This window comes from Choloepus didactylus, chromosome 2 (genome assembly GCF_015220235.1).
Source record: "Choloepus didactylus isolate mChoDid1 chromosome 2, mChoDid1.pri, whole genome shotgun sequence".
In the NCBI taxonomy this organism is placed as follows: Eukaryota; Metazoa; Chordata; class Mammalia; order Pilosa; family Megalonychidae; genus Choloepus; species Choloepus didactylus.
Window position 1 is genome coordinate 44634060 of NC_051308.1, and position 20938 is coordinate 44654997.

A 20938-nucleotide genomic window follows, 5' to 3' on the forward strand; every position below is an offset into this window, starting at 1 on the left:
TCCTCTTCATAATTCGTATTATCAAACAAATTGCCTATGCATTGCTTCAATTCGAAATCCATCATTTTCTTCTAATAGTTAACAGTTTTTGGTATGGTCTGAAATTAATTTTGTTACCGTTTTCTTCTTTGATATCAAAATAATTTCAGTTGCTTTTTTCATTCCTGTTTATACCTTTTATTTCATATTTCATTCATTTTTCTATCTGATTTTTCTTTCTTGAAAACTTCCCTTTATATGAGTCCAAATTAGGATTCCATAATTTTTCACATTCCTTGTCTTTCCAAATTACAGTTAAAATAGCATAATCATGTTTTAACACCTCTTGATGGAAGTGACTGAAACCATGTAAATATAGCTACTGAACCCAAATTCAGTGTGTCCCCAACCTAACTTCCCCTTAGATTCCAAAAGTTCCCATGTCCACTTCATCTCCATTCAGTATGAGAATATGTATGATAAGAGGACACATTAAAGGGGTAAGAGACAGTGGTCTATAAAAATTGTAGTTAACTATTTTTTACTTTGGCAAATTTTGTGAAAGCCTGTGACCGTGTGTGCCTTGGAAGGGGCCCGGGTGTGTGAAGGACACTGAAGCGCAAGCTTCTTTAGCTTCATGGTAAATCCTCCCCCGCAGCTAGTGCTGGAGCTCCATCCCCTCTGAGTATGATTTCAGCATTGTAGTATCTTGATGAAGATGAAGTATGGACTCTCTCCTGCCATTCTGAAATTTCTTCTCTTTTTAAAAACCACCAAAGATTTAACTATAATATAAGTAATAACTGTTTGAATTGTTTGTCGTAGTATTGATAAATAACTATGTTCCTGTACACTTTGAAATATTCTCTTGTATGCAAAATTCTGATGAAAACCATTAAGAAGAGCACTTCAGTAACAAAACCAACCAACAAAAAACTGAGCTATATGAATCCTGGGTGTGGGTGACTCTCACATCTTAATAAAAATATTAGACTCTCAGCATCATGAAAGCCCTTAAATAAGTAAAAAATGTGATTTAAGTTACTCACATTAAATGTCAATCTTCTCAGTGTGGTAAAGGCTCATCACTTTCTTTGAAGTAAAAAAAAAACAAAAAACAAAAAACAAAAACTCGTATTTCAAGTTTCTTATTTTATCTTTGGACCTCCAACAAGTGTGATTCTAAGAAATTGACCAATTTATAAAGTTGATCCTCCTAGTTCCACAGTGTCCCCATCCTACTTGTGTTTTTAATCCAACCCAGTGGGGTGTATTTGGAGGATTTTTTATATACACACCATTAAACTGGCTCACATGCCCGTGTCATTTCACTGATCTTCATCAGCTGTCTAGAGAACAGTGATAAGGGAGAGTTCTACGTACAGCAGATGTAGGTTTCAATTAGGACATTTTCATTTACCTCAGGAATTTAAGGATCACCTCCAGTAGATCTAGAGCACTACAATATGGTAACAAAATATGTTGCCAGGAAAACAAACAGACCAACAAGAGTGGAAACTAATCTCCCAAGATTTTTAAAAATGAGTGAATATTAAATCATACCATAATAAGAGTCCAGTATGGACCCAGCAGTCATTTTAAAAATTCCCGTTAAATTTCTTCCTTAGTTTCTTGACTTAGAGGTCTGCATTCTAAAGATAACTGGAATCTAGTCAAATAATTCTCCTAGATACTGCTTATTGCCTAAAATATATACATGAGGACCAAGAGACAATAAAACAATAACAGTAGTAAACCACATTCCAGGTTCACTATTTGCCAAGCTGAATTCCATGTGCTTTATAGTTATTAACACATTTAATCATCACAAAACCCAATAAGATATGTGCTGTTATTATCTCCATTTTACAGATGAGGAAACAGAGACATAGAGACATTAAAAAATGCTCCCAAAATCACATTGCTATTAGTTACTTAAATTAACACTAACTGTTATTATAAATGAACCTGAAAATTTACAAAAGCTCAAACACAATAGGGCTTTATTTCTTTTTCATATGGTAGTACCAAGGTGGTAAACATATTTGCACATCAGCTCTCCTTCCCACAGTCATCCTTGCTGTCAGAGACTCGGCCATTTTCAGCAGGTAGCTACTAAGTCATGTGCAAGTCATGTCCATCCCTGCAGCCAAAGAGGGAAAAGAGAATGGATGAATATGTATGGAGTTTCTTATTGGCCAGGTTTGGAAATGGAAGATATTTTTCTTAACATTCTATTGATTTGAACTCAGCTATCTGTCCATACCTAAATACAGAGGAAGCTGGGAGATTTGCTCAGAAGTCTCTGCAACTGTGGCCAAAATGGGATTCTAACTCCCTCTGAAAGGTTACAGAATCCATGCTCTTAACCTTTATGCAGTTGTTCATACATGAACAAGTGTTAGATGCTTACCAACCCAACTCAAATCAATGTTTATCAAGTCTGATAACCAGGCCGTATTACATAACAACCAAGTTCCAAGAGTTTTCTGGATGACCAGAGAAAGAGAGAGAGAAAGAGAGAGAGAGAGAAAAAACGATTATAAACTCTGCCAAGGACTCCTCACTACATGTATACGAAAGCTAGAAGAAAAGGTGCTGTGTATGAGTGCTAGGCTCTAAGTCAGTGGTTCTCTAATGATCTGGGGACTCCTGGAGAAGTGGTCTGCAAGATCAAAACCATATTCATAACAATATTAAACTATTATATGTCTTTTTCACTCTTATTCTCTCATGAATGTACCATGAAATTTTCCAGAGGTTATGTGGCATGTGATATTGCAATGGATTGAATGCAGAAGCAGATATGAGAATTTAGCTGTCTTCTACTAAATCAGACATTAAAGAGGCTTGCAAAAATATAAAACAATGCCACTCTTCTCACTGATTATTTTTGGCTTGAGAAATTTATTTTTTTCATAAATATGTTATTTATGTGACTATGGTATGGATTTATTGTTATTTATAAATAAATTAATATGTTTTTTAATTTTTCTCAGTTTCTAATTATAACACAGTTAATATCAATAGATATAAGCCATATACACAAAAGCTCTTTGGGTTCCTCAGTAATTTGTTCAGAGTGTAAAGGAGTCCTGAAACCAAAATGTTTGACAACTGCTACTTTAAGACATAGTAACAATGTCTGATAGAAAATCATGGCAGTTAGGTAGTCATTCTGTGCTCTGACCAACTGGTTGAGTATTTCCTCTTACTTTGGAAGAGGTGGCTAAAAAAGGATCTGTTGCTGACAGAGCCATGGGCAGGGGAAGGATGCAAGAGTACTGTCTTCCCTATAAGCATAATAGGTCAGAAAGTTACAAGATGTCAGTAAAATGTCTCATTGTAGAGTCTTTGTCTGAAGCTTTTTAATTAGTCAATTGCAATATTCCTTCATTTAACAAATATACATTTAGTGGTGATGACATTCAAAATATCATTCAAGGTGCTTCATGAGTGTATAAATGGCTAAGATTCCACTTTATCCCCAAGGATTTGCAATCTAGTGAGGAGAAAAGTACCTGTGAGATAATACATGGGCGATAAGAGAAGGATGAATACATTCGGAGTTCTTATTGCTGAGAGAACACTCCAGTCAAAGTAATAAAGAAAGCTAAGTGGCAGGGGGGGGGGTGTACTGTTGGATTTGCATCTTAAACAATGAGTAAGATTTTGAGAGGCAAGGATGGAAGGTGGACATTTCAGATAAAGGAAATAGTTTGAGCTGAAGTGAGAAATTAGGAATCTGCAAAGCAGGTCCAAGTGGTAGTGATCAGTTTGATCTATTGGAGATATACACTACATTTAAGGAAATGGTTATAAGCCTGAGCAGAAAAGAAGGATTTTGACATTATTTAGTATTCATGGAAGGGTCAGTATGATAAGAATCACAAATTAAAGAGATTAACCAGATTCTGGCGGCAGAATGAATGTGAAGGAAAAGGAGAGAAGTCAGTAAAACCATTTGGAATGCTGTTACCAAAAAGTAACATGTTACCTGATCTAAGAATAGCAGAGGATACTGTCCATTAGGAATAACGGTTCTTAATCTTTTGGGGCCATGGACCCCTTTTCAAATCTGTTGAAAGTTATAAATCCTTGCCTCAAATAAAAGTACGTAGGATAGACACAAAAATTTGCCTGCAATTTCAAACTCCTTGAAGTCCATCCATGGACCCAAGTTTCAGAACCACTTCTTTATTAAATTCAGTATGATATTCCATATTTGGTAAATATTTCTTAAGCAAATTGTGACATTACTCCAGTGAAATGCAGTTAGCTCTAGAGTTCTTTATGACATTCTGTAACTCCCTTAACTCTGGTAATCATGATGGACTGAAGGAATGATGCTTTAAAAAAGAAAAAAAAAAATCTCTTTTTATTTCTTGACCTTCCTGTAAGTTTCACTTAAAAATAGACAGATTTCACATCTTCTCTTTCTGCTGCCTCTCCCTCTTGTCTCCCCTAATGGCTATGACCTTAGTGACCTTCCAGAATATCCATATGGAACCTCTTTCTCCTCAACCTAGCAACACCATACCAGCTACACGAAGCTTGAATCTCATAATATTGTTCTGAAGCCTGGCCTCTCTCACTGCCTGGCATTGTGTGCCTGCCACGAGACCAGCCTGGCTCGTAAAACATCTCTTTATGTACTTTATTACTTAAACTCTTTTATTTGCCTGCAGGAGCCCTTTAACAAAATCACATTGAATTGACTTTCTCACACCAAATCAAATCTCCCTGGTCCCAGTTCAGTTGTCTTTGTCAATATGTATTTTATAAATGGAGTGAATTAACAGATGCTGTTGGAACAGAAGTGCTGGGGTAGCATTTATGTTTTTAGTGCTCTCTCTGGGCAGATGAGTTGTGTAGGAGTGTTATACAGTTATCTCGGGATGAAAGTCAAGCTCGTCATTTCAGTGGATATGTATTCTTAACCATTTTCTTTGAATATATGTTAAACCTCTTTATTACTCATCTTTTTCTTAGTGTTTGCTTATATTGTCTTATCATTTATGCATTTAGTCTCGGGTTGGACTTGATTATATCCCCTAGTGTTAAAAGTTGAAAATTAAAGCCTTTCCATCATTTAAAGAGGGCAAAATTTTCTGATAGCCATGAGCAACTGATGGAATACATTGCCTTATTACTATTATAAATTTTGTCCATGCAACCTCTGGATTAAGATTGTGTTGGAGTAAAATACTGAATCCCATGCCCTGGACTCTTCTTCAGTAGAATCAATGACTACCACTATTTGTTAGGTCAGAAGGAATTGGGGAACTTTACAAAGAGGGAAGGAAAGCTACATGACTCTATCCATGGTGTATGAGTTGTATTGAAAGAATATTTCCTGGGAAGATTTCCCTATTGCATAAGGACTTTTTGAAAAATTTTAGCTTTGCCCTGCTATAAAACATATTGCAGTGATTGGGAGGCAGGGTGCATTCATACTCTATATTTCAAAGTTTTGTGGTGGTAGCTACAGAGACATCTACTGCTAAAGGCAAGCATGTATATGTTTCTATTATGCTCTCCCACTAATGTTTTTACTTTGTTAGAGAAGTCTGGGTTTACAGAACAATAATGCATAAAATACAGGATTCTCATATACCACCCCACCACCAATACCACCAGCACCTTGCATTGGTATAGACATTTGTTACCATTGATGAGAGCATATTTTCATAAATGCACTATTAATTCAAGTCCATGATTTAACTTAGGGTTCACTGTTTGTGTAGGGTAGTTGCATGGATTTTTAAAAAATTGTGTTTCTGTTCCCATATATACAATCTAACATTTCCCCTTTTAATCAAATTCAGGTATACATTTCAATGTTATGATCTGGCAATCCCACCACTAGGTATATACGCAATAGAATTTAAAGCAGGGGCTTGAACAGATATCTGCACACCAATGTTCATGACAGTGTTATTCACAATTGCCAAAATATGGAAGTAACCCAAGTATCTATCAACTGATGAAAGGATAAACAAAATATGGTATATTCACACAATGGAATATGATTCAACCATAAAAAGGAATAATGTCCTGATACATTTTACAACCTGCATGAACCTTGAAGACATCAAGTTAAGTGAAATAAGCCAGATGCAAAAGGACAAATATTGTATGATCTCACTGATTTGAAACAATTAGCATAAGCAAACTCATAGAGTCAGAATCTAGAGTGTAAGTTACCTGGGGACAGGATGGGGATAGGGGAATGAGGAGTTAAGGTTTAAAATGTACAGTGTTCCTATTTGGAATGATGGACATGTTTTAGTAATGGATGATGGTGATGGTAGCACAATATTATGAATGCAGTTAACAGCACTGAAATATATATCTCCCACTAATTTTGTGTTTGTTCTAAGAAGGACTGATCCCAAACATGTGTGTGTGTGTGTGTATGTGTGTGTGTGTGTGTTTTGCCATTCTTACAGTCCTAAAATAAAATCGCTTGGTTTAAAATTTGGTCCCAACGGTCAACCCCAGATTTCCACAATGATTTGTCATATTCCAAACTCTGTTCTTTATTACTATATTGTTTTTATCTTAAAAATTTTACTCATACTTTTTGGTCTTCTTTTAGAAAAATGCAGTGACCATTTTGCAGATTTTACAATTTAGAAATTTCATTAGACTTCAATGTTTATAAATTCTTTCCTTTTTTGGTCCTGAATAAGAAATAAGTACTGGTAACATATTTGAAGTAGTCATAATATTGTGAGTAAAAATTTTCTTTCCATCACTGTTTTCTTAGTTGTATCCAGTGCAATGGAAGCAACCCAAGAAAATACAGTATCTTCTGTTTGATCGGAAAAATAAATACCTACTAGGTCAATGTGTACTGTACCACTTTAATAACATCTGCCTCTTGTTTCCACCTTTGTACAAATTTAATGAAGAGCCTCTGGAAGACTAGATCAATCCATCAATAATACATGACGTATTTTGTTTTTCTTTGGGCATATTTAAAATTGTGCATTCTATGTGTCAAAGTTCAAAAGTCAAGTGCTACATGTAATAAATTAGGTAGGGGTCAAAAGTTATTGCAATGCAGTTTCAGAAGATTGTCTGTCTCTGAATTTGCAGCTCATTCATGCTGAAGTGATGCACTATGGGAATTACTACCAAACTCTGCTCTGCAACATCTGCTCTCCCTAAGTGAGTTAGTGCACGTCAGACATCTTTATGTCAGAATATTGCAGTGATGGATGCAGTCTTCAGAAAATGCTGCATAAAAATCTGGTGTGCTGTTCTGGCCATTAAGTGAAATTACTATTTAAATTAATGGCACTGTCACAGTTTATCTGTGCAAAGAATGAACGCTGATTAGGGTATTAAGTAATTAGCAATTTATCACACTGGAACAAGGTTGATAATAATTAAAGAAGTAATGGTTTACCAAAGAAACTAGAAAGGGAGTCACTTCTTGTTATGTGAGTGAAATCTTGGCGGAAAAATTTAATTCAGTTAAACAAAGATGAAGCTTTTTGTGAAAGAAAGTATTTTTTTCCTAGGGTAAAAACAGTTCATTATCAGAATTTTAGCTGGCCTGTCAAAAGTCCCTCAGAGCAATCAGATGAGTGATTAGGAGTTTCAATTTAGGTCAATGTCTGCATTTTGGTTTTATACGTAAAGCATGGTGAAGCCATGAAGTAATTTGGGAGTGGAGGGGGCAAATGTATTCTGCTCCCTAAAGGGCATAGTTTTCAGATTTTGATTGCTCTTTAAAATAGAAACGTGAATAGTTTTAAGAAAACTGCTAGAGAAAAAAAGGCAGTAGCAAAATCCAAGGATGTATTTAGTTATCTGATCAGGAGGCAGCAGGAAAATGTCCAAACAAGATAAAATTTGAAGCCAGGGATTTTTTTTTAATATATAGTTTTATTTATTTTATTGTCAATATTACACACCATAATCAAGACTGAGGCTACAGTATAGCCCTGCTGTTTGTATTTATTTGAGATAACTTTGCTGGAAATGTTAAAACAATTACAATTATTAATAAAATACCAAAGAAGACAGTCTACTTTTATGCCAATTTCTTTAAGCAGATATCACATTTAGAAAAATATGCATGTCAAAGAACTCAGTTATAGTCAGTGTATTTCACTGAAGATAAATTTTAAAAAAATATTGGAAGATAGTATTCATTCAAGTAGAAAAATCATTGAGAGGTCTCTTTGGGGTTTATATGTGGATATACATTTTTCTTAAGGCAGGTGCCAAAACAGTGCCTACTTCCAATAATGAAAAAATCCTTATAACTCGTTGGTCTATTATTAGGAGTGTCTTTCATAATGTAGGTGTTTGTATAGGACCAGATTAAACAATTCAGGATCCTGGGGCACTTTGAATTTGAGATTCTTTATGTTATCAGCTGGGATTAATAATAAGTAAACAAAATTCTAATTAAAATGAATCATTCATCACATTGTGCTGCTATACAACTGAATATAAATTCTAATAGGCTAGCACCCTGACATGGGCTATAGGCACCTTAATTTCTAGCTTAGTATGATTCTACAGTATTGTTTATTCATGCTTTTATGTCTAAATTTCTGCTGTATCTATTCTGTGGCAATATCTAAATGATGTGAACACCGGCAGTTAAACTGAATTTGGTGGGAGAAAATAGTCTATTTGGCATCTCCAGGTATACTTGTCTTTCCTCAAGAGGTGGGGATCAATGAGCCTCCCAGCAAGGTTTTTCCACCTCTGCCCCCAACCTCTCACCCATGTCTAGTGATAGGTCTAGAACCCAGTGAGGCTCGAAAAATAGTGACTGGTTGATTCATTTGATCATTGAACATGCTCAGCCAATTTGGGATACCAAATCTAACTCGTGAAGAAAAAAAAATGGTTACCACTGCTACTAGATTTATAGGAAGCAAACTATTGTACTCTAGACAAAGCTGGGCAAAAACTTACAAGGTGTTTTGATTTGCTAAAGCTGACAAAATGCAATATACCAGAAATGGACTGGCTTTTAACAATGGGGATTTATTAGCTTACAAGTTTACAGTTCTGAGGATGTGAAAATGTCCAGATCAAGGCAACATGATACATTCTCTGAAGACTGATTACCAGAGAGCTTGGGCTCCTTTGTCAGACAGCAAGGCACATGGTGACGTCTACTGGTCCTTCTCTCCCGAGTTTCATTGTTTCCAGATTCTGGCTTCAGTGGCTTCCTCTCTCAGCTTCTCTGGGGCTGAGAGCACTCTTAATTTCATCTCTCTGTGTTTTATCCTCTTATAAAGGACTCCAGGAAGAGGATTAAGGTGGGTCACATCTCAATTGAAATAATCTAGTCAAAAGATTCCACCTGCAATATGTCTACAACTACAGCAATGGATTAAAAGAACACGATCCTTTCTAGGGTACATACAGCCTTCAAACTTCACAAGGCTTCTTTTGCAAGCTTCCAGTTCTAGGATGGTGTAAACCTTTGCAATTTGCCTGGCCTCTTATCCCAGAGTGCTTACTTTCTACTCTTGTGAATTTCTAGAGCTTCATCTGAGACCTTCTGCAACAAAATGTTATCATCACAAAAGGGACAGGCAGTTTTCATGGCAGAAATCAGATCTTTTTTTATGGAGCATGGGAGAAGTTTGGCCCAGCTGAGTGATTTCAGAACCCTTCTTCATGTGTGTTCTTTTCCTAATTAGTGTCTAGTGCTCTTGGTAAGAAGGCTCCACTCACTGCACATTTAAATCACCTTTGTAGGGAAAAGCTACCTTAGCTCTTGCACCATTTTAGCAACTGCTTGAATCTGACACATTTATACCAAACTTTATAGCATCCTCAGTTTTCTTCCCTTTTTTTATTTCATATTCATATATAACATTTTATTGTTGCAGGGATGTTCTGTTGTGGGCAGGATTATGTGAATATGTCAGACACCATATGCTGCTCAGCTTCCAGTGGAGAGTCTAAAGCACATGTTAAAAAGAATGACCCAGTGCCAGTAAAATGCTGTGAGACTGAACTTATTCCAAAGAGCCAGAAATGCTGTAATGGAGTTGGATATAATCCTTTGAAATATGTTTGCTCTGACAAGATTTCAGCTGAAATGATGATGAAGGTAATTGGTAGAAAACCTCTCAGAGGTGCTGATTTGACAATGGAAAGAGAAATACATTGTTCATAACTATTTTTCTAAAATAGGAATATAAAAACTCCTGTGTGCATTATTCATTTTCACATTACATCCATATTAATACCGAATGAGTTTGCTATGATTGATGTTATTGCAATGAATTCTAAAGGAATTAATAATGATTAGCTGTTCCCAGGAAGCCTTACCCTGCACTTCAGATTAGTGCAGGGACTGAAAAGCTGTGTGCCAAAAGAGCCAGCACAAGTAGTCTGGGGCTTCTATGTGAGTGCCATTTCACACCCTTGGAGTGGTGTGTCCGAAGACTGAGGGAAATTCTTGCTTCTTCCCTCGAACTCCCCAACCATAAGCCACTACTTCCCTTTGATAGAGACATTGGGTCCAGCAAAATCCACAAGGTTATGTTTATATCATATTCCTTGGAACAGTGCAAGATGAGCAAAGCCTCTGTCCACTGCAAAAGTGAATAGGTGTATGGTTGTAATCATTTCTGTTTACATGATGTGATGCTTCACATATAGCCATGTCATGTTTGTTAGCATTAAACTTGAACCAGAACTTCAGAAACTTACCATTTTAAGGAAAAGATGATTATGAGCATTAAAAAAAAAAAATCCTGCCATGTTCTGTAGTACTTTGTCATTAGAATATGGCTAAAAATGGGTGTCATGGTCACCAAGCGGCAGTGTTCTTGTTGAGGTGGCAACTACATAATCCCTGTGTGGATGTCATACATTTTTGGAGGTTAAATAAGTATGAAATTGCTAGGGCTCCAGTGAACACTCTATATAATGAATTATTAAAATAATACACAAAATTTTATAGAGAATAGGCACTTGATGATGTGAACAATCACATAAAATATCCACCAAAAATATTTATTGTTTTTAATTGATCTGACTAGTACACAACTTTAATCAGCCAATTCAGTGCGATTGGATATGTCCCCAAAGTTAGGTTTATTCAAGTTCAGTGCTTTCGGAAGTTTGGACTAGGACATTTTTCTTAATATATTATATTGTTAGACTCAGGAAGCTGCTAATGTTGCAAGAACATGTCTTTTAGATGACTAGTCATGAAACACCTATCTAGAAAATTCTCCTAAAAGGGGGCATTCATGTTGAAAATGAAGGTAGAAAACATGTTAGTTTCAGAAATGACACTGTTGCTCACCACTATTTGTTTCACTATTGCCCACCTTTGTTCCCCAAAGAGTCGATCAGGCACCTTCTTTGGTTTCAGGAAGATACAGCTTCTATTATCTAAGAAGGGTATTCAACATATATCCCTGACATTTGGAATTGGTTTTATGAAGGCCAATTAATAGTCAGATGTGAAATTCATATTTCAATTATTATGACTATAAGAATATTTCTCCTTGCTGGCTCAAGTAGTATGTTACAGGTAAAGTTCAATCTATCAGTTCCCTTGATGCTCCTTTCCTGAGCACCTCTCTCCTGGAAACTTCCATCTTCTGCTCCAAACTGGACTGGATCACTGCAGGATTTCTGCACAGCTGTCTCACAGGCCTTCCCTAAGTTGTCAGCTTGGGAATTCCTTTCACCCCTCTCTTATGTTGGTGCCCCCTGTTCTGGACCCCAAGTTTCACTCTTTCTTGGCTTACTTCCTCCTTTTCTAGGATTATCTTCCTGGGTAAAGGCATGGGAGTTAAATTTTTTGAGCGGTTGTATATCTGAACTTATCATGATTCTACCCTTTCAATAGATTGACAGCTTGGCTGGGTATACATTTCAAGGTTGAAAATCATTTCCTCTCAGAACTTTGAGTCATTACTCCATTTTGATTTTTTTGCTTCCACTGATATTCTGATTCCTATTTTTATGTAGGTAACCACATTTTTTTTTTTCAGTGAAAGATTTTTAAGATGTTCATTTTATCCTGCTCTTCTGAAATTTCATGATAATGTAACTCTATGTAGATTTTATTTGCAGTAGTATTAATAATGCTGTGCTTTTCATGGACTTTCTCAGTATGGAGCTTCATTACCTTCAGTTCTTGGGAATATTATTTTATTATTTCTTTGATAATTTGTACCCTCTTTTATTTCTGTTTTCATCTATTAATTGGGTTTTGGACCTCCTGAATTATCATTTAATTTTGTTGTTGTTGTTTCTTGCCATTGATTAACTCCTTGTCTTTTTCAACTTGAGATATTGCCTTCACTTTATTTTCCAACCTTTCTATTGATTTGTTTTTTATCTCAACTGTCCTATACATACTTTAAAAAAAAAAAAATGGACAGCTCTTTTTTGTTCGCTGGTTGTTATTTATTTGTGACATCCTATTCTTGTTTCATGCATGTAATGTCTGTTTTTGCCATTCTGGAAATATTAATCACATGTGGATTTTTTTAATTGTTTGTTTGTTTTATACTTTGAATTGCCTCATTTGTTGTTTGTTAGGTACTGTTTTAATTTTCTCTTTTTCCTTGCATTTTCTCCTAGTTCCTTCTTCCTCTGAGTTCCTTCTTCTATGTCTTTAAATCTCTTTTCTTCCCATTGAACTCTGCTTGAAAGCTGTCTGTACATATGTGTGGCCAGTCCATCAGGGAAGCACAGTGGGGTAATCATGCAAAAGGGTGTCTTTCTGTGAAGGGGTGCATTACCAACATCCTGAACAAATATCCTTAATTAAGTATCTTTAATATGCTGCCAGCGTACAGGACCTGGTAGGAAAGGGTGCTGGGATTCTCAATGTGCAACATGTAGACTTTGACTTAATTTTCCCATATTTACTCTGTCACCTTACTTATCCTTACCAGAGGGGTCACTCTTTTTTTTTTTTTTTCATTTCACCAGTTCTTTTCTGAGCTTATATCATTTTGTCATACCTTTCCAAATGCAGCTACAAACAACACACACCTGTAACTAATGTTCTATCTTACAACCTATTCCCCTAGAATTGTGAGCTCGGTAGATACTTGGCCTGCCTTCACAGTTAGCCCAGCGCACAGTTCGGCCAAATATTTTGCCATAGCATACAGAGCTCCCCAACTCCCCACCTTTCAGTATCTATTTCTTTGCCACCTCCTGCTTAACGACTGAGCCCATGCCACATAATTTAGGATTTTGTTGTTATTAAGGGAGAATTCAACTTCAAAGTACTAATTTATGTTTTAGAAAGTGTACTAGACTATGCTGAGGTAACAAGTGTACCCACGTAAGTAATGGCCCAACAGAATGAATTAAAGAAAAAAAATGTTTGCATTATAATCCAATATGAGTTAGGCAGCTCTCCCACAAGCAGTGTCTCAGGAACCCAGGCTCCTTCCACCTCGTGCTGCTTCACACACGTACTCAGATTGCAGAGGACAGGTTGAGAGAATGATTGCACATTTATGGGCCATACCTAGATGCAAGATCATCTTTTCTGCACACTAGTCACATGATTCCTCATATTGCAGGTGGGTGTTCCCAGGGAGAAAAAGAGAAAATGGATTTTACTGAGTACATAGCATTGTCTGCCACATCCACCTACTTTCCAGCTTCCAAAAATGTCTTTGTTCTCTCCTGTCTAGTTATTTCCCTTCCTATTTCCTTTGTCTTTCTATATTTAAGCCATTCCTTTCCTGTCATTTGGTTGGACTTTAAGAGGAACTGGAGATAAATAGAGGTGTTTAATTCACCATGTTTAAATGGAAGCCCTACTATATTTTTCTGAAGCAGATTTATTTTGACCACCTTTTTGAAAATAATTTATTTTAGGTAAAACAGAGGCTGAATGTAGATCAATTCTTAATTGCAAAAGTATTTTAAATGCATTATGCTACCTACATTAAGGAAAGGAGAAGTAGATCTCTGCTTTATAAGAATGTTATCTTATTACATCACCTGTAATTTGGGATGTTTAAGTATTTGATTTCTTCAGAATAGAACACACTGGTACTTATCAATAATTACCAAAAGTTCAGACATTGAGAAAAAAATAATATAAATAGTAATAATTATAATGGTAGTTCATGAAAAATTTATCTTGGATAAGGTAAATTTTTATCTTGGGTAAGGAGTACTTCTTATAGGTCCAACTTTCCCAACAACACAGGAAGTGCAGATTCTCAAACATTATGTTATTTATTTTCTCTAAAACTCCATTAGGAAAGTGAGAAAGTAATCATAATTCAATAGCAACTACTGTTACTATTTATAATGTATCTACCAAGCTTAAGGCATTTACAGGCATTATCTCATCTGATTCGCACAACAAACTGGTCAATTTATTTCCATTTTCCCAATGAAGGAACTAAGGCTTTCAGATCTTAAGTAACCTGCTCAAGCCACAGAAATAAGAAGTTGCAAAACTGGATTTTGAATACTAATCTGTATCATTTCAAAGTAACGGCTCTTTCTAATATACAAACTGACTTCATTTCTTTTTATGAATTTTGAGACATTCATTGATCAACTACATGAAAGAAAATTTCATTTGAGAGTTTTAAAAACCTACCCCCCATATTTCTAAATGAAATGTTTAAATTTTCTTCTCCCTTTCTCCCCACCCCTTGATTTAGGAAATCAGTGAAGACTGCAGGATTCTCTGCCCAGCATCTATGAAAGCTACAGCATATTGCGGCAGCTGTGACTTCAACTTTACCAGCCACGTTTGTACTGTGGTAAGACAGTCTCACAGTTCCACAGAAAAGGCATCAACTGAAGAAATATGCTCATCTGCAGAAGAGACCATTCATTCTGGGAGTGTAAACATGTACTCTTTCACAGGTAACAGAAAGTGAGCTGTCTGTCCAAGAGTTAGTAGGGGCAGTGAAAGCTACTGTAAAATGCAGATTTTTTTCACCCTGGTCATCATCTCTCTCCTTAACCAAATATCAGTTGATTCCATCATACTTTTGGGCCCAGCTGGTTGCAAAGTAATTAAAGGCAGTTATCTGGATTTGCTTAAAGTTAGTAGTTTTAAATATTTTTAAAGTCTTATTTTGAAAGAGCATGCATATTATTTTGAAGTAAATCTACAGAGAATAAAGAAGAGAGAAATAAATAACTTATGTACCCCTTTCTGGCATATCCAGTTAATTTACATTGAAACCCAATTTTCTTACTCAGAAGTTTGAGCACAGGTTTTCAATCAATGCAATGAAAGGGAGAAAGGAGGATGGAGACCTCCTGGTTATTAGCAGCCCTGAGCAGTGTTTTTCCAAGAAAGAGGTGAGCCCAAGGGTGGTGTTTTCTCAAGATGGCCAATCATCCTGGGAGCAATAACTTTGGAAGTTATTTAAAATGATTTCTGAGGACCATCTTTGCCCTAATGAATTAGTCCAAAATAGTGATTCTCAGTCCTGGCTGAGCCCTAACTGAGAAATACTGCAAAGGTTAGGGTTAGCTACGAAATATAGTTCTGCCATTAAAAAAAATATTACTCATCCATTTACTTGAGTCCCTACACAATTTCTATTTAAAAAAAAATCAATTGTGTGTGTGTGTGTGTGTGTGTGTGTGTGTATTTGCATGACTCTTCCATCCTCTATAATCAAGTTGAATCCATTTAAATGATATAACTCAAGCAAGCTAAGGTTAAACAAATAGACGTAAAAACCACTCTGTTCCATCATGACTCATCATTCTGTCTTACTCAGCCAAGTGTAGGTGATAATGGCAAACCTCAGGAATCCAAAGAGTTGGATGAGAGGGGGAAGATTAAGGAGGCAAATAAGGAATGGAAATAAGATTTGTGGAATATCATTTAGTTCCAGGTACTATGCCAGGTGCCTTAAAACTTCATCTCAGTTTACCCTTAAAGCAATCATACAAGTCTGTTCATTTAAAAGATAAGGAAACTGAGAGTCAGATGTGTCAAAGTAACTAGCTATGGTGAGACAGACAGATTCAAGTCAAGCATCTTCTATGGGGGTAGGTATGGAATACCCCCTGTGGTATAGGGGCTCCTCTCAGAGTGCTCCAAACCCCCTCAAGCTGTTCTTCCAACTGAAATGTCTTTCTTCATCATCCTACTCAAGACCCAGGTCAAGATTCAAGTCCTCAGTGCAGGCTTCCTAAGTCCACACCCTTTCTCCCCTGCGCTCCTGTGGCACATAGTTCACGTAGGACATCCTTGTTTATCTTTAGCTCCTTATTTGGATTTAGCACCTTGTAAGCAAACAAAAAATACTTATTGCCTGAATTAGGCAAGATCTCAGGTTAGAGGGCAGTTTATCCAACCCTCCAATCTCTTCCTACTGCCAGTCATAGATTTAAGTCATGGACCCTCATTTAAAAATTATTGGATTTCTATTTAACATAGTGTGCTACTTTTATCTGCCCCCTTGTAAGCAAGGTCCAGAATTTGAGGGGATTTTAAGACATGCTTGCAATAGCCTTCCCAGAGGGAATAGCTATTTCCACCTACTGCTTTGCATGCCAGAAAATACTCTAAATCGAATATGAGAAGTTACAAACCTTTCTTGTTAATGAAGAAAAAATAAGCACTCCATGATGCAATGATAAATTCCATTGAGACCAATTTAGATTGAAAAGTCAGCCTTTTCTAGAAACTTGTAATTGAAAGCTGACAATACCAGTATTGAAAAAAATTCATTCATTCTGGCAATCATTTATTTATCAAAACATATTTATTAAATCCCTATTTATAGCCAGGAACTATGCTAGGATCTGCACCTATAAAGACTAACAAGAAACAGTCTTTCCTCCAGGAATTTGAAACTTGTATAAAGAGACAGAGAAGTAAATGCATAATGACACTACCATGTGATAAACGGTGTGCATGTAAGTACTATGACAGAAGTAAGGATAAGATGCTTTTGAAAAGTATTGGAGGGACAACTAGCCCAGACTGGAGAGGTTAGGACAGACTTTCAGAAGGCTGTGATGCCTGAGCTGAGAACTGAAGGACAAGTAGGGGTCTATAAGGTTTGGGGAAGGTAGACCAAGCAGAGGGAGCAATAAGTGCAAAGCCCAGGGAGCAAGATAAAGCCTAGTAAGTTTTAAAACAGGTACCTCAGTATCAGTGTAGCATGGCATAGGAGAGAGAAAGTGATGAGAATTGAGGCCAAAGAGTAGGGTCAAATTAAGAAGAATTTATGCCACACTAACGAGTTTGGATTTTATGCATCAATGAGGGCTATTAAAGCTTTTTAAACCATAAAATGAAGCAATCATGTATGAATTTTTGAGGGAATAATCTGTCAGCTATTAAAGAAATGAAATAAAGCAAATATGTATGGGAATGTAAACTACTAAATGTAAATTAAAAAAAAAATACATCCCCTGCCTCAAATAACATATGTTATTCGAAGAATAGCCCATATAACATACAGAATGATTTTGAGCCAAGAAGTTAAAAAAACAAGTGGTGAAAATTCCGGCAAAAAATAAAAGAGCTCTGAGAAGTGAGAAAGATTGTTGAGGAAAGGCAAAATTTCAACAAATGATTCCTTATGCGTAAAGCAAAAATAATACTTTTAAAGAGTGAGAGCATCTTTGAAAGACCAGACCTCACTGAAAAACCAAGAAACAAGACGAGGTGAGAGAGTGAAAACAGGAAGAGTGAAAAGCAGTAGAGAAAAGATTGGGATTGCAGCATGGGTAGCAGCAGCACCCAAAATTAGAAATGGTGATTTTGGTTTTAGGGTAGGGGATGTATGTTAGTAGCTCTGAACAGTTTAATCTGCTATAGCAAAGAGACCCAAAAGTATAGTGACCATTCATAGGCAGGTGAATAATCCAGGCTGGCTGGTCAGCTCAGCAACTCCGGGTCACTTAGGAATCCAGATTCCTTCCACTGTGGGTTTCAACAAGCTTAGGGTGCTGCCGCCATCATAACGCAGCTGCGTTACCACAACATCCTAGTTGCAGGGGGATAAGAATGAAATAGAAGGCAAGGGATATCCTCTTTAAACAGTGATGAAGAAGTTGCTCATGTAATTCCCAGACTCACGCCATTGTTGAATGCTGAGTCATGTGACCATACCATGCTGTAAAGAAAGCTGGGAAATGTAGTCTGCAACCAGGGGCTCTTTGACCAGGAGGAAAAGGAGATCCAGGGACTCACCAGTGGTCCTCACGGACAACAAGGAGCAGATATCCTCTTACCAGGGAAAATGAAGACCGAAGATAACTCCTTACAGTTGTAGAGCAATTTATGTTTTATGAAGTTCTGCCACATAAATGATGGCATTTTATTTTCTTACTAATTCTATAAAATAGGCAGGGCAGGGTTTATTGTGAGGAGAAGCATGCAGTGCAAATTGGCTTAAATATCCAGATGGCTGGTTGGAGAAGTAGCCCCGTATCCAATGGAGATAGAGCAAGTGGCCAGGTGGCCAAGTGAGAGTTCTGATCCTCCACCAGAGGGTCGTCCAGAAACTGTCACACAAGATAAGTAAATGGATGGGTAGATAGGTTAACTCAAAATACGCAAAAAGTGAGTAAATAGAAAATAAGTGCAAATAATTAAACTTTCAGGTAATGTTTTTTCTAAGTTTGTAGCATTTATATTTCTCAATTTATTAAAGCTTAAAACTGCACTAAATTTTGGGACACCCTTAAATCACAAGGATCATTACCTCATAATTTTCCAGTCTCCAAAGCTCAGCAGATTGGTTTTGTTGTTTTGTGGAGGTTGGTTGATTATAGTTTTGGTTTCAGTTCCATTTTTGGTGGGAGAGGGAAGGAAGTAGGTAATTGAGTGAGCATTTTATTCACTATCATTTTTATTCACTTACCATAATAAGCTAAGTTCTCAAGTCTGGTGCCTCATATAAACTACAATGTAATTCATATAATAATAATTTAATAAAATAATACTATCAAAGTAATATTGCAATAATAAAGTAGTAGAGGATAAATTTTATAACTGAAAAATAATTATAAATCTGAATATGATTGAAAGGGGAAATGTTGGATTGTATATATGGTAACAGAATGAAATTTTTTTTTAAATCCTTGGAACTACACTATACAAACATGGAACCCTAAGTAAAACCAAGGACTTTAATTAATAGTACAATTATAAAAATGTGCTATCATCAATTGTAAATGTTCCACACCAATGCAAAGTGTTGGCGGTAGAGTGGTATATGGGAATCCTGTATTTTATGCATGATTGTTCTGTAAACACACAGCTTCCCTAATAAAAATGCATTTTTAAAATTATAAAAGAATGTCAGCAATTCTTCCTTGTACAAAAAATAATGGGTATATGAACTTATGAAGCATTATCATCTAATTTATCCCTTACTCTAGTGCTTGTATTTGCCAATCCTTTCCTTAATGTATCGATATTTCTCTGTACAGAAAAGCGAATTCTATTTTAAGCAGTTCCATATTGCTGCATCTAATAAATACTTACAATGTTTTTATGATGTAGAAAAGGAAGATTTTAGAAATTTATTTATACAGGATGGGATTACAGCATTCTTCTTTTTTTTTTAATATTGAAAGGTTTTGGTATTCATTCTTTATCTGATGGTAAAAAAAAAACAAAACAATTTACTGTCCAATCTCTCGTTTTAGACATGAACCTGGAGCCCTACATGACTTACGAGTATAGGATTTCTGCATGGACTAGCTATGGGCGGGGATTCAGCAAAGCTGTTAGAGCTAGCACAAAGGAAGATGTGCCCCAAGGAGTGAGTCCCCCAAGGTGGACCAAAGTGGATGATGTGGAAGATGTAATAGTCTTAAACTGGAAGAAACCTATGCAAACAAATGGTATCAAGCTACTTTTAAATTGAGGCAATATAGTTCTATAAATCCATAAAAAAATTTGCAATACGTATAATCTATATTTAATTGGCATGCTTATAACCACTGGAAAGTATTTGCCAATGAAAGGAACTTTAGTTATATGCCAACTGATCATTCATTTTTTGGAAGAGCCTTCATAAATTTTTAGCAAAAGAAAAAAAAAAATGTCCTTAAATCCTAGCATGTATCTGAGCTGTTTTCAACCAAGCAAAGCATGTTCAAGGAAGCAAAATAGTTTTACTATTGAAAGTAAATTTGTTTGCTGGTGAAGGGAAATAAACATAAATGACTCTGATTATCTATGTCACTAATCCATCTCCATAATAGTGAGTATAATTAAAAATTTCTTGAGCATAGCAATACAAGCTCAAATAAAGATTAAATAATGCTACAGTATACCATTTCTTCAGAACATTAAGCGTAAGTGGTTCACAAATAGTTTAAAAGACATGATACTCAAAAATAGATATTTTCTCTGGCTCTTTTAGGCCCTATTATTTACTACATTCTTCTCCGAAATGGAATTGAATGCTTCCGGGGAACATCATTGAGCTTCTGGGATACAAAGGGAATTCAGCCATTTCAGGAATATTCATATCAGCTGAAAGCTTGCACAGTTGCTGGGTGTGCTGCCAGCAGCAAGGTAAGGGGAGTTTGCCTAACTCTAGAAAGAGGGATCCAAAGTGAAGACTATAAAAATGTCCACATTACAAGTGATTTTTCCAACAACAGAAAACAGTGCCCCCTTCTAAGTGATGTTAAGTAGGGTGTTCACGTGTCACCTCAGCTAAGTGCTAACACTTATTCCTGAAAGCGTAAGACACTATTGGAAGAGATATTTATCCAAACCTCAGTCCTTTATTCATAGAATAACAAATGAAAACTTGAACTAATGTAATCCTTTTTTTTTTCACAATTTTTCCCCACCAACTTTTTCTGGCAATCTTATAAGTCCATAAAATTTCCCAAATCATTCCTCAGATGGATATAGATTTCTGTTTAAATATCACTCCAATAAAATTTACCTGACCTTGAAAGATGAAAAACAGGATCAAAAAATGAAAACCTTGCATGAAACATAAAATAGTTC

General features: G+C 36.1%; 1 protein-coding gene across 1 annotated transcript in view; it reads left to right on the top strand.

Moving 5' to 3' along the window:
- Positions 1–20938, top strand: part of USH2A (usherin) — an 891077-nt gene that overhangs the window by 722002 nt on the left and 148137 nt on the right. Inside the window, 4 exon segments of the mRNA XM_037823757.1 lie at positions 9855–10078; positions 14640–14847; positions 19615–19812; positions 20337–20491. Coding sequence (XP_037679685.1) covers positions 9855–10078; positions 14640–14847; positions 19615–19812; positions 20337–20491 — 785 coding nt within the window.